Source organism: Panulirus ornatus, chromosome 73, assembly GCF_036320965.1.
Source record: "Panulirus ornatus isolate Po-2019 chromosome 73, ASM3632096v1, whole genome shotgun sequence".
NCBI lineage: Eukaryota > Metazoa > Arthropoda > Malacostraca > Decapoda > Palinuridae > Panulirus > Panulirus ornatus.
The window spans coordinates 5,130,893-5,146,532 of NC_092296.1; the positions used below are offsets into that span (position 1 = coordinate 5,130,893).

General features: G+C 44.4%; 1 protein-coding gene across 16 annotated transcripts in view; it reads right to left on the reverse strand.

Moving 5' to 3' along the window:
- The window catches only part of Atpalpha (sodium/potassium-transporting ATPase subunit alpha), a 201,627-nt gene that overhangs the window by 47,907 nt on the left and 138,080 nt on the right, over nt 1–15,640 (reverse strand). For 3 of the 16 annotated variants that reach the window (XM_071661208.1, XM_071661201.1, XM_071661207.1), the window contains exon 2: nt 2,734–3,129. The exons of the other annotated variants lie outside the window; for them this stretch is intronic. In XM_071661208.1, the coding sequence (XP_071517309.1) occupies nt 2,734–2,742 (9 nt within the window). In that variant the 5' untranslated portion in view covers nt 2,743–3,129. The remainder of the gene's footprint in view (nt 1–2,733; nt 3,130–15,640) is intronic. 16 annotated transcript variants of the gene reach the window in all.

A 15,640-nucleotide genomic window follows, 5' to 3' on the forward strand; every position in this document is an offset into this window, starting at 1 on the left:
AAAGATTGGGAACAATTATGTCAAATGTGGACTTGGGTTCACAAGTGTGTGTATATATATATATATATATATATATATATATATATATATATATATATATATATATATATATCCCTACTACTTTACTGGAATTCCCAGAAACCTACTCCAAGACTTTTCCGTCAGGTGATGATATATATATATATATATATATATATATATGTATATATATATATATATATATATATATATATATATATATACATATATAAACTTCTTAAAGAAAAAATGGGATGCACGTCGAGTTATGTTTTTCCCACCATGAACATTTAACACCAACTATCACATAAACTTAACCTCTTATATCTTGGAACTTGGTATTCAACCACAGGGCTGATCCTTTACGACAAATAGAATGGGTAGTTAGTCCTTTCCAACGCTTTCCTAGCCAAATTCTCTCATACTTACTGTTATTCCAACATATAATACTTCTCTAGCTTCTGCAAAGTGAAGGCATAGACCAAAGGCATAACAGACACAGACCAAAGGCATAACAGACCCAGCCTTTAACATTTCGGAAAATGGCCCACAAGGGACAACGTACTTCCTCCGGACATAAGTTATGGGCTACGCTTGAGAGCTGCTCATATCTTCACTCTATTGTTTTAAAAAATATTCATATTTGCAGCTGGTGGCAAAAATGCTACCACGTACAATACCAATGAGAACGTCATCTACCCAAGCATTCAGGTCAATCCTAGCTCACCGGATCTCCCATTTAGACAAATGAGATCTGGCTGTGGGGAAGCTCGGGACTTTGCCTTGTCAGATTGCAACATTACTTTTACAACTGGTTCATTGCACAAGGAGGACATCAACTAATCAATTATAACCTATATAGCTACATGACATTCCACAAAGATGGGTAATCACTCACTATTATGGATTTGTGAAGCGTAACAATGTGATAACATGTGACCAAAGCAAAACACTCAAAAATGACGAGTCATTACTTATGTATCATGATATTCGCTCTATCTCTGCATTCTGATTATATAGTTTAACTCATTTGAGGTTATGCATATAAATGTGCACACAAATAACGGGTTAGGTAATAGGTGTTCAAATTACATTTTCTTAACTAGTATCAAAAAAAAAAAAAGCCAGTTTAGATATTTACATATATCTATAAGAAAAGGGTACCCTAAACAATCATCTTAACCTAAAAAAAAAAAAAAAAATACCATCTTCCATATTTTATGTAACGTCCCATTATATAATGAGCTGGAAAGCGTGCCATCACTTCCCCAAACTTTAACACAATGTAATACCATACATAATTCCTCATGTAAAGCAATTTTTAAGTGTGATCAATACTCTAAATACATTTCATTGTAATTTCGAATCCAGGAATGAAAACACAGCTTACAACCTCATCAGGACTTAGAAAAACGAGCGAGCAAAATTATCTGAGTGACATCCTACAAACTCTAATGAAACAAACGGGATAACTTGCAGGCAATCTGGACTCTGCCTGCTAAAGCTTCCATTCCTAAAACTTGTCCTATCCCCCAGTCAAATTAGATTTATTTGATTTCCTCACACGATATGAACATAGGCTGAAAACTCAACTTTCCACCCACCCTCCCTAAAATGTCTACAGAAAAGTTAGCGAAGAATGCAAGGTCTTAAATGTGATCAAGAATATTGCTGAGGCTAAATTATTCTAATTTCAAGATCCTAAGGGACCGAGAACTTGCACCATAGAGCAACTGATATTACAGTCAATGGAGTTCATCGAGAAATTACAATTTAAGAACCCTGAATTTAAGACTAAGAACTTCAAGCAATTTTTACTGGTCATATCGCATACAATGGGAAAATCGCATCAACCACTAACATGTCTACATCTCTCTGCAACACCCTACTTATAAGATCTGAATTTAATACTCCCACAGATCATCTCACCCCAATGAACTTTTTTTTTTCCTTCTGCCAAGATTCTGCCACCGTTATTTCTGTAATACAGCCCCAGAGGCCAAAAATACCTCGTAGATCCCCACCCGTTGCCATTTCGCCAAATCGGTTCCAGTCTATCCCAAAACTTCACTTTAGTTGTACCCATACAAAACCTGCTACATTAGCTAGCTGCTACTACTACGCCAACCGTAGAACAGGCACTACAAGCCCTTTTGTTTTAGATACCTAAATGAAAGCTTAAAACTCCTAAATCTAGCGTATCCAAGTACCATTTTATTATGAACAATTTACATTTAACTAGTGCAATATGGGCTTATGTTTAGTGGTCAGTAGTGGTGATGGTCGATAATGTGGTGGGATGGTGGTGGACCCAGTGGCCATCCTACCCTCCAACCGGGTACCGGGGGCCTGCCACGCCCCCGCAGCCTCCATCCCCCGGCACCTGCCTCCCTACATCGCTCCTGGACACAGGCTTCACCATCGGGCACAGCAGCAGCGGCACCAGCAGGTAGCGCCGTGCAGGTGTTAGGGGCAGCGCGCCCCTCCTATGGCGGCTATTGATTCTCGGGTGGGAGTTGCCTGCACCAGCCAGATCAATGCCGGCCTAACTCCGCCGCCCTCTAATTCTACAGGACTATCATCTACTCTATACATACTTGGCACATGCCTGTATAGCTGGGGCCCGAGGGCACCCAGTATCAGGCCCGCCGCCCACGCCCTTAGCTAAATAGTCGTGCCCCCAGCTGGGGCGCGGGCGTGCGGGCCACTACTTACATCGGCCATGGCTGCTGGAGTGACGGGTCTGGACGCTCAGCAGTAGGACGGCAGCAGAGGATACACAGTATCCACGAACAACGGCGACGCGCTGGCTCACAACCAGCACCAACAATCACTGTATGTACACACTTATGTACAGGCCACTAGGCTACGTTCACTTTGTACACTCGTTCACTCGCTCAGTGTTGCCCTCTTGGACCTGTGTAGGTATTCGCTACAAGCACATTCTTCACAGTGTGTGTGAAGTGTTTGTTGGTCGACACTAAAGGGCACAGCAGCACGTCCGCTCTCGACGAGGCGCGCCTCACGACAACTTCAACCGGCCAGAGTCGGCGCATCGGCGGCCCCGCGTTTACGTCATCAATACGTCACTCATACGATGCCGACTCCCCTCTGCTAACACACATCATCACATTTACTGCCTTAACCAACAGATATATCACCAGAAAAAACATACTAATTTGTCAATAAATAATAGTTACAAACGATGAATATGTAAACGCTAGGTAATATTCTGAAGTAGTTACAAAAATTTGAGAAATAGCTCTTTCAAAAGGCAACTCGCCCGCGAAATACCAACCTTACCGACTGACCCTCAGCCAGAGTATCGATCTTGAAGTGTAGCTGGGTAACCTTGCTTCTCATCACTCATGCTATTGACTGCATATCCTATTCTACTGTCCCTTATGAATATTGCATCCCAGTACTATAAATGACCTAAAACTATTGACATACTATCCTACTAAAGTATACCTACGGTTGGTAGTACAAAGTACATGGTAGCCGGTGGAGTTCAGTTCATATACTTGCAATATTCTGACAGTACCGGTATATTACATGGTTCCTTTCCGTACAGGTCATGATACACTCTCTAGAACTATCAATTCACCAAAACATGATGAAAGACTTCATGAATACTACTGTACAACTGGTACTTCTTCATCGCCTTTAAAACGAAAGTGACATAGAAAAGTAAGGGGCCAGTGGATAGGTTGGTCTTGGGTACCCTGGCCTGCTCTGAGTCGGCCAAAACAGGTCAGCCCTACAAGACACAGACTTCACCAGATTAGGCCACCCGTCGCATAACAAACCCATCAGTTAAAGTCACCAGTTGTCTTACTTATATTCTTTTGTTTATAATCCTATAATGTCGCAAAGATTGGCAATTATTAACAAAACTGGAGACCAGAAATTGAATAATATCTTTGCTTATTAATATGATGAGAATGTTCTTACCTATCTACCTGCTGTGTCCTACACTCATGTGCCTTTCATGGACAGTGGTACCAGTTTAATGAATAAAATATCTGGTAGACAGAGCGTTTGGGAAAGAATACCAATATTCAGTGACAGGCCAACTCAAGGTCCTCCATAAAAAAAAAAGCATGATGCCATAAATAGTGACGTTGCATCCAGAGCAAAGGACATCAGATCACATACATAAAAACGTGAATGCTATTGTGGTGTCAGGACGAACAATGGCGACGCATTCATTTTCTATGGGTCCTTAGTACTGTCCAGTCTACTACCCAGGCGAAAAGTAACAGAAAATGTTCAGTGAGTAGAATACCTTTAAAGGTTGTCTATTTCTGAACTATGGTGTCATCTAACCCATTGTTTTCTTCCGGTGGTCATACAGGATACTACTTTCTAACTTTTCTCAGCGATTGGACAATAAAGAACATACGTGACAAAAAAAATCTTGAGTAAAACTGACAATTTCAAGTCATATGTACTACTGACAGAATGATAAGGTCCTACATCAAACAGTGGTAATACGTACATACAATGAAATACAAAAGAACTGAAGAATTAAGAAAGTACTCTGTACTCTTAATTTCATTATATATCGGGCCTCAACATGCAGCAAGGTGTAAGGCGTGCACGAGATAGAATGAATTGGAACGATGTGGTATACTAGGGTCGACGTGCTGTCAATGAAGTCCCAGAGCATGTGAAGCGTCCGGGGTAAACCATGGAAAAATCTGTGGGGCCTGGTTGTGGATAGGGAGCTGTGGCTTCAGTGCATTACACATGACAGCTAGAGATAATGGATGTGAGTGGATGTGTCTTTTCTTCTTCCGTTCCTGGCGCTACTTCGCTAACGCAGGAAACTGCGATCAAGTATGAATTCAGAAAAATACATATATACATGATACTGAAACAGCTCTTTGAGAGCGAAGGTAAGAGAGTGTGAGCCACTCGCGTGATATCAGGATGAAATAAAGCCCAGATATTGCTGGGTTAATACTTGCATTAGATTTTTTCTTCACATGTATCAGCTAACGTGGCAATTGACCCCGAGGTGAGGAAGATAAGCTGAATTGTCTCGTCGACCGACTTACTGCCTTGGATTCAAACGCAATCCCGTGTGGTTCACACCCAGTGACGCTAACCACTATACCACATGGGAGTTTAAATATATATATATATATATATATATATATATATATACATACATCAAAATACTGATGTATGTAAATCTTCCGACACAGAGGACAGATGCATCGGATCACTTAATAAGTTTAAGTACGGAGCGGCAACATACCGCCTTGGGATCTTGTTGTCAGTAAAAGGCAATAAGAAAAAACTGCAGGAAAGGAAATTATATACAGTAGCCAATCTGGCGTGGCACGGCAAGGCTATGACCTCCATCAAACCCTATCTACAAGAGTGAAAGTTAGACTGGAATACGAAATTCGAGACATGCTATTAATGATCTATATAAACCTTCAAGATAGCTATAGTGATAAGGAATATATTCCACATATATGAAGGAGGAACAGCGAATTTTATGGTATTACCAGAGGCGACATCTTAAGCTAAACATTGCCGCGCTGTACGATAAGCTGGGACCCAGGGCGGCGTGTGTCCTACATTAGCCTAGCTGCCGCCTTAGGTGTTATAAGGACGTTACACGAAGGGAATATATATATATATATATATATATATATATATATATATATATATATATATATATATATATATATACATACATACATACATATATATATATATATATATATATATATATATATATATATATATATATATATATGTATATATATTCGTGTTTCCTTGCGCTACGTCGCTAACGCGGGAGACAGCGACAAAGTATAATATATATATATATATATATATATATATATATATATATATATATATATATATATATATATATATATATATATATATAAAGTAAGAACAGTTGATTTAATGATGGGGAGACGGATAATGACAAGACTAGAGCGAATAATGAACGGAGAGCGAATCAGTTGGCGTAACCAGAGGCCTCGGCACCACCTATACGTTAAGACAAAACTTAATGATTATAAAAAACTGAAGACGAACATTTCTCTGAGATGTGGATGACGTCAATGACTACACAAAACAGGCACAGAAAATGGAGTACTTGTACACCACAAACGAGAGACCCAGAAGTTAAAAGGATAAACTTTAGTGTGTATATAGATAGATAGATACAGAGAGAGAGAGAGAGAGAGAGAGAGAGAGAGAGAGAGAGAGAGAGAGAGAGAGAGAGAGAGAGAGAGAGAGAGAGTCCACTCCAGCAACATCTTATTCTAAACATATAGTGGCTTAACATCACGGTAAGACCCAGCCTTATAGACGACAATACCCCAGCCCAGTGTTAGTCTACGATAACCCTTCTGCTGTTATAGCCTACGACAGCCACTCCAACGCTACCGTGTGTCGTGTCAGGGGTCATCTAAGGTCAGGGGTCATCTAAGGTCAAGGGTCATCTAAGGTCAAGGGTCTTAAAGGCTTAAGATGGCCTCAGGTCTTAATCCAGATCGTGGGTTCTCAAGACCACAAATAAAGCAAAAGGTCCTAAGAAGTTGTTAATAATAATAATAATAAATAATAATAATACAGGCTAGAGTTCTGGGTAAATCTGTACGAAGTCTGTGTGCAAAAAATAGGTGAATTCCTCCTGAAACGTGGCCAGTAAATAAAGAAACGAAAACGGGGCCATGAGCTTATGAAACTTATGCCATGATGTTCATGTGGACTACAGGAACGGTCATGAATACAATCAATACAGAAGAGAAATATCCTCACGTAGAAGGCCAAGTCACACACACACACAGTCCTCCCCTTCCCCCCCTCCTCAAGGGTTCACCACAACAACTAATTCATACAAGAACATTCGAATGGAGGGTGTCCACCTTCCCTCAATGTCAAGACATCATGTGACAATGGCGAGTCCTTCCCTTTCATGTCTCCTCCGCGGAGGAGGAGGAACAAGAGGTCGGCCTACTTTTCCTCTCCGTCCTTGTACAGTTGCGGTGGGTCCAGACAACCTGGTCACGTCCCAGGCTGCAGTAGCTTAGTGTACACCTCAGAACCAGACTACTTTCTCGCGCGTCCTGTACGTGGCGGCCTGCTCCGCATCCCCAGCAACCGTCGTCCCCCATGTGACGCCTCAATCGACGAGTCGTCTTTCACCTGTCCTGCTCGTAAAGGGTGACGCTACCGCGCGTCACCCGTCCGTCACGGCGGTTGGTGACGCAACTATGTCATTAGTTGTCTTTTCTGCTTTACTGTTCTGTCTCCATTTACAGTGGTGGGTAGGGAGGAGCCTTCTGCTTCACTAACCTCCCTCCATCATCATAGATCAACAACTTCATAACACTGTCTTCCGACAGCCATGCCTCGTCACAGACCTCCCTGATGTAGCAGTTAGCGTTACGGACCGTCACGCAAGGCCCGGGACGCCCGAGATCAAATACGTATAGGTTTGAATACCGGTTGCGGCAGCCAGTCCACAGTCTATCCAGCTGTTCATCCTCCTCTATGGGTTGGTTGAAAGAAGAGGTACCTCACGTTGACTAGGGCTTATGTATGTATGTATATGAGTATACATCCATAGAAGTAAATACATGGCACATATATACAAGGTTAAGAGACGAGGCAACACGAGGGTAAAACTCTCTCCCCGTAACACACAAATGGTAATCACAAACTATGTGGTCGCCTATCATCCGTCTCTCTAACACTGTAACTCCCCTCGCCACTCATCCAGCGGTGGTGATGGTAGGCAGATGGATGACAACCCTCACCCTCTACCCCACCCCATCACTCCTAAAACCCCCCTCACTCATCATACGACACGCAGGGGAAGGGGACAAGGAGGTGAGAGCATTCAGGAACCATCAACAAGCAACCCATACCACACTCTCTCTCCCTCTCTCCCCCCCACAGCACTCCTCCTCCTCCTCCCTCTCCCCCTACAGCACTCCTCCTCCTCCTCCCTTCGTGCCATCATAGACCCCCGCCCTCGTGGACTGGGCGAACAAGGCAGGCGGAGGGGTGTACCCCATGGGATCAAGGCAGTGCTATGTTCCTCATAGCAATAATGTAGTTATTGGGATGGTGTGTCAAGGACGAGACGGTCGTGCGTGCGTATTTAGCTTGGGTCGTTCCCTATGCCATGGACGAAGCCGTCACTAGGTCATGGCGCATGACAGGTACTGAACGTGAAGGATATAGCAATTGGAGAAGGATAAGAGAGAGTTGGGGGACGGCAGAGATGAAGGACTCAGGAGATAACAGTAGAACTGTTTAAATGAACGAGTTATACAAAAATTTTTTTTTTTTTTAAGATAGAGTTTTTGAGGTCGACGGTACGACCCTTGAGCACGAGGGTACGACCCTTGAGCATGATGACCTGACCTGTGAACTGGCCATTTAGGAGGCTTTCCTCATCTTTTCTGCTTCCTCATTTCAAGGAACCTTCAACACACACACCATTTCCCGCGTTTACGAGGTAGCGCCAGGAACAGAGTAAGGCCGCATTCACTGACATCCATTTTCTAATGGTCATGCGTTATGCACCGAAACCACAGCTCCCTATCCACAACCAGGCCCCACAGACCTTTTCATGGTTTACCCCTGGCAGCTTCATATGCCTTGGTTCAGTGCCTTGATATTAAGTCGCCCCCCTGAAGACCACAGCGTTCCAATTCACTCTATCCCGTGCATGCCTTACACCCTCCTGTATGTTCAGGCCCCGTTCAGTCATAACATCTTTCACCCTCCTCCTTCCATCTCCAATCTGGTCTGCCTTTCCTCCTCGTCCCTTACACTTCCGTGGTCTCTACATGAGAGGGAAATCGACCATGAGCCATTTTACAATCCCAGAACATTTGAAATCCCTCATCACACACTGTCTCTCCCCGCCCGCCTCAATACATAACACACAGCCGCTGCCACTGGGATGTCGAGGGATTACGCATACAACACACTGGTGTATAATTAGGTGCATAACAGGGACCCACATATGCCTGGGTCCTCGCTAGTCCCACCAGCACACAAGGATGGACATATTCCCGCCAATATCACCGGGGGCAACCCCCCCCCCCTTTCCTTCGACCATCCCTCCCCCTCCAAAAAAAAAAAAAAAAAAAAAAAAACATACGCGCTCTAAAACCCAAGTATTTGATCCCGGTTCGAATCCTGGAAGACGCATAGGGGAGACTTGATTTCATGAAACATGACGTGATATACGAAAGTAAAACATCACAATATCGAGACTCATACATCACCCAAGACGTGACGCCAAGCACTGGGCAACTATAACTGGTTGTAACTGGTTGTGGTTGTAACTGGTTGAGGTTGTAACTAGTTGTGGTTGTAACTGGTTGTGGTCGTGACTGGTTGTAGTTGTACGGATCGTTGGGTTGGTTCTGGGGTGTACCGGGGGTTGTTGGGAGGAGAGTGGAGGAGGGAGGGAGGGAGGAGGGATTGTGCAAGACCGGGAGCGTCATGAGGGCACCGCTGGGGCACTACCTATGGCCATTAGCATTCAGCACCGGCCAGGGTGTGTGTGTGTGTGTGTGTGTGTGTGTGTGTGTGTGTGTGTGTGTGTTGCCCAATGTGGCAGACCAGGGGCCAAGTTGCGACACACACACACACAGAGCTGACTGACGGCATGGTCTTTGTGGTACAAAGCTCATGTCTCCTGTAGTACAGCAGAGTACAGGGACTACAGTGTTTGCTACATGTTGTGTAAGGTCGGTCTCATATGTCTACGTGTTGCTTCAAGTCCCCTGTTGGTGTTCGTCAGAAAAGGCAACATGTTTCTACTCTCTCTCTCTCTCTCTCTCTCTCTCTCTCTCTCTCTCTCTCTCTCTCTCTCATACCTGCACACAGCTCCTCGAGTTATTCTGATAACATTCTCAGCATCTACTTGTTCTTCACTCGTCTCATATCTTCGTTGTTGTTTTTTTTAGAGATGAACGGTCTCTATTACGCAGGAGGGAAAGTGTCACCCGCACATGTCTGGGGAGTGTAGTTTCAGGTGGATGAATGTCCGTGTGTGTGTGTGTGTGTGTGTGTGTCTGTGTGTGTGTGTTTAGTGAATGTTGAGTCTGCTGGGTGATGGAGGGACTGGCGAATATAGATGGCAAAGCATTCAGGCAATGGTAAGTTTTTCTGTTCCTCCTCTAAAGTTGGTGGATGGGAATGGTGTGGTTCAGCAGGAGAGGGTCAGGGGCTGTTGTAACCAATTCAATGCCAAAGACTATGATGAAATGAGATTGTATCACGATTATCTTTTTCCTGTTTCGTTGTGCAAGTGTTACGTGTTTCGTTGTGCAAGTGTTACGTGTTTCGTTGTGCAAGTGTTACGTGTTTCGTTGTGCAAGTGTTACGTGTTTCTCGTTGCTAAGGAGCCACTGGTTGCTCTCAACGTCCTGTTTTAGTATGGGTCACTGTTTTCATGTGCATGATTCTGGGAGGATGGATGGTACATCATACATATGTATACGGGGGCTAGGCTACCTGGCTGCCACACACACACACACATATATATATATATATATATATATATATATATATATATATATATATATATATATATATATATATATATTGGATCTCGCCTTGTGGACGAGGCTAGCTCCCTGTGCGCTGCAGGAGCTTTGTACAAGTACTTGCACCAAAAAACGTACACCACACACCTGTATACACTGAAATTTTCCATTTCAAACTATATCCCTCCCTCTACCCCATTTCTTTCTCCTATCCTCCACCCAACTACGTAAAGAAAAACAGAGAAAGGGAGCGTTTATGCTGCTGTTCGGAAGAAAATGGGAATCACGGCCCCAGCCAAACTGCCCCCGGTACACAAGTCATCTTCAGCACTCGTGAAATTCGCCGCAGAAAATGGGAGACACAGGCAAAAGAACTCGAGGAACTTCTATAAACATCACGACTCTTGAAGCCATCACTGAACTCTTCCTTAATCCAGTGTCAACATTCTGATACAAAGCCACAGTAGAATTCACCCATGAAAAAGATAGTCATCTCCAATACAAATGGTATTAATTACTTATGCTAAAAAAATATATATCTTTGATATAGATAAAAAAGTGTTAGTTCTGCAAATAATAAGCTAAATATCAGGTGATGATAATGATAATTAGAGACATTAATGCACACAATACATGTGTGTTACTGTTCTCAAGGTGTTACATACAGACATACACACGTACGTACATCTTGTAAAACATATGAAACACAGAAAGTCCCATCCTAGCATCACTACAGTGGGTGATGCCATCCCCCACACTGAGAAACGTAATTGGGACGACCCTCGTCCACCTTCCAAACACTAGAAAAGGATATTGTGACGATCCTCTACCTCCTCCCAAACACTGTCGAACGCCACTATGACGAACCCTCATCTACCCAAACACCATAGGGCCATTGTGACGACCTAAACCTCCTCCTATACACAATAATGGGCCACTGTGACGACCCCCTCACCCACCGGTGCACTGTACAGAGCCACTGTGACGACCCTTTCCTCCCACAGTAGGCAATGGGAGGATGGGCCCCTAGGGTTGGGGGTATGAACACCTAGCCTCACACTCACGACTGCTGAAGCTAAACAAGATACGAAATAGGGAAAAAACATACCTACAGACGAGAAACAATTGGCATAATACGAAAGCCAGACCTACAGAGGATACAAAATAAGACAAAACACGAATCCCAAAGTTACAAAAGATACAAAATAAGGCCCATCCATTCGTCACACACGAGAGGTAGCCTCTTCCTCCATCGCCAACAACGCTGAAGAACATCTGGGACGAACTTAAAACTCAGCCAGATAACACATCCACAAGAGGAACGACTGCCTACAGTATGACAAACACCACAACGACAACCACAACCTCAGACCTGGACAACAGTACAGACATGGACCATCTTCGGTCCCAGCGGAGCCTCAAGGCACCAAGAAAACCATAGGTTGATGTACACATTGTTCAGTGCTCCCTCCTGGTACATGTCCTTTCTCTTAACTGACAGAACAGCTCGGTCACATTCACCCCCTCCTGTCTGCTGCGGGTATATAAATAAGGCACCGAAAACATGTTTTCTAGGCAAATATTATATATATATATATATATATATATATATATATATATATATATATATATATATATATATATATACACAAACCTACTGAGACACTAACAGGAAAAAGACAAGAACGTGTTCATTTGCTTCGCCACAGATGTTACAGCAAGTGATATGTGTTGTCCTCTTTCCTGCGTATCATTAGCCCTGGTTTCCTCGCCTACCCTGACCCTCCCAGCATCATGGTCAGACCTGTACACACACACTCCTTCAACATCCGCATTCCCACTGCTTGGTTAAAATTGTACACTGTACCATACTGAGTAATTCTGGTTATAAGTCAGACCCTCTTACTTTTATGGGTCAATCTGGCTGCAGTCTCACTCCACACACACACACACACACACACACACACACACACACATCGGTCGAAGCCCATCAGGTGTTTCCCCCATTCTACCCTAAGGTCAGTGGCTGCTGTGGCAGCCCTGGCCCCCTCCTCCCGTCAGGAGGTCACACACATGACCCTGCTGGCCTGAGGGCGTTGAGGGTGGGTGTGTGTGTGTGTGTGTGTGTGTCCTCCGGGCTCAGGTGGTGTGGCGGTGAACACCAGCTGACCCGCAGCCAACCACCTCATACCAGCACCTCCTCCGCCAGGTGGTAGGTAACTGGTTCTCTCCGGTATGACCCAAGCCAGTCGCCTCCTCCTCCACCTGCTGCCCTGCTGGGCTACACCAGTGTGATCTGCTTTCTCCCCCACTGTTCTCAACACACCGCTCGCTACACCTCCTCTCCCAACCATCTTCCCGGCCATGTTCACCGTTTTTTACTTGACCACGGACGAGTCTTTTCTGTGTCTCTCCGTCTGTCTCTCGATCTCCCATTCCCCCTAACTCTCTATCCAGCGTGGGTCAGGCTGAGGGCCCCCGCTCCTCTCTCTCTCTGGTCCCTTCTTCTCTTCCTCCCTCCAGTGCCCAACTTCCCTCCCTATGGCTGACCGTCTCCTCGCATCCCCCTACCAGCAAAGGACGGCGCCCTGTCGCAGCCTGCCCGTCTCCCTACCGGCCCCACGCCGGGTGGAGACGGTACCCTGTCGCATCCTGTCCGTCTCTCTGCCTCCTCACATCCACCGTCTGTCTGGAAAACATCTTTTCCTTCCTCCCACCACCTCCACCGCCGTCAGGAGACGTCAGCAAACCAGAATTAGCAGGAAATCTCCGTCAGCAGCTCTTATGGTCCGTGGTTGACATCGGCAGCGTCCCGTGGGCGTCACACGCGCGCGCGTGCCTCACGCACCCCCAAGCACCACGCACACCCTCATTACTGACTTGTTGCCATCTTAACGACGAGGACTTGTGAGAGAAGGAATACTACCTAAGGCCGAGCTTTCCAGGAGGAGGGTCCTCTGCCTTTCCAGGCTGTCTCGAAGGCTGGAAACTGCAGCGTCCAGGACCTGGCCCCCACAAGGGCAAAGTCGAAGGGAAAAAATCGACTTTCATTCTGGATCAGACGAACATTCTGCCGCATCGTGAGGGATCTGACAGTCCTTAGAACTCATTATACTAATCCTGGATATTCTCTCTCTCTCTCTCTCTCTCTCTCTCTCTCTCTCTCTCTCTCTCTCTCACACACACACACACACACCCTGGGCAGTCCGAGAGGGTCTGGGGTAAGAGGTTTTCCAATCAAGTGTTGGAGTCGAAACCTTTTGATTGGAGGAAGGTGAGTCAGTCAGCCAGGCTGGGAGACGGTGAGTCAGGCTGGGAGACGGTGAGTCAGGCTGGAGAACGATGAGTCAAGCAGACATTTGTGATGAATTCTGTGAGGCCTCAATCTATTGATTCATTCTGTATTCATTTCTATCATCTATCAGTCGTGTACATGAATGCTTCCAGTTGGTCAGGTCAGTGTGTTGTGTACGCTGGACGGCGGGACTCATGTGTGATGTTGGGAATTAAATAACTTTGTTAAGTAGTGGCAGCAGCGCCTGATGATGTGGTGGATTGTCTCCACGAAACATGACGTGCCACATGTATAGAAAATTTACATGTTAACTATAATTGTATGAACCCCTACTGAAGTGCAATTTCACCTTTACAACTTTCATCATGGGCCAGTGTGATTATATATATATATATATATATATATATATATATATATATATATATATATATATATATATATATTCCGTGGACTCATAGGAATATCTTATACACGTGCAAAATTGTGATCCTTTCCTATATATATATATATATATATATATATATATATATATATATATATATATATATATATATATACACCCGATATTACCTCATTGAGGTAACTGCTCAGTCACTCTTAAACCATCCATCAACAGACGCTTCCTACACACACACACACACACACACACACAAGGGAAAGAGGGATTCCCTTGGAGTCACTTCCGTCAATGTTCCTGGCATTTAACTTCGTCTTTCCGACGCCAGCCAGACTGACTGAGCCAGCCAACTCGGCCAGCCAGCCAGCGCCTAAGCCAGCCAGAGACAGCCAGCCAGCGCCTAAGCCAGCCAGAGACAGCCAGCCAGCGTCTAAGCCAGCCAAGCAGGTATAAGAAGTGATCCCAGGAATAATATACAAGTTACATGTATTTACCCATAAGCCAAACACAGTCGCGTCTTCCCTGTCTCGTTACACACAACACCAGGCGAGTGTCTGACGGGAGGCGAGGCGAGCGGTAGGAGTGAGTTGCGAGGGTTCGACTCCCAAAATATTATGCCCTGACGCAGACGGGTGTGGAGTGGAGGGGTCCTAAAATATACTCCCTCCGTCACATACCCCAACCCTACCCCCCCACACGCACGTGACGCAGGTGCGTCACTCATGACGCTAAAGCTGTTGGCAGTTACGTACATTGTCAAACGATAGTTGACAAAAATGATTATCTATCTCGAAAAATGAAGGAATTCAGCTCCAAAGTTTCAGTATATATATATATATATATATATATATATATATATATATATATATATATATATATATATATATATATATATATATATATATGCCCTCCTGACAATAGGGTTCGAATCCGTACCCAATCCTGCGGAAGTTGGGGAAGCTGACAACTAGGTTCCCACTCAGATGGAAGGGGTTCGAACCCTGCTATCAGGATAGCAATACGAGTTATATGAATGCGATTATGTATAACTATATATATATATTAGAATGAGGTGTGTGTGTGTGTGTGTGTGTGTGTGTGTGTACATACTGGCGCTATTATCATGTGTATGCTAAGTATGAACAAACGTCTGCAGGCGCCTTAATGTATACATCAATTGTTATATCTAACCCATCCGTGATTAGTTACAAAAATGAACACCGTCTTCTACACAAATGTTTCTAATAACTCGAAGAACGATATCAAAAACATAGCTTTATCTCGTAACAAATAGATACAAATGATGAATTAACCGACCTCGAGCCTAGCAGCGGATATGGCCAGGAGCGTAGTGACGGATGTGCGGCCAGTGACGTC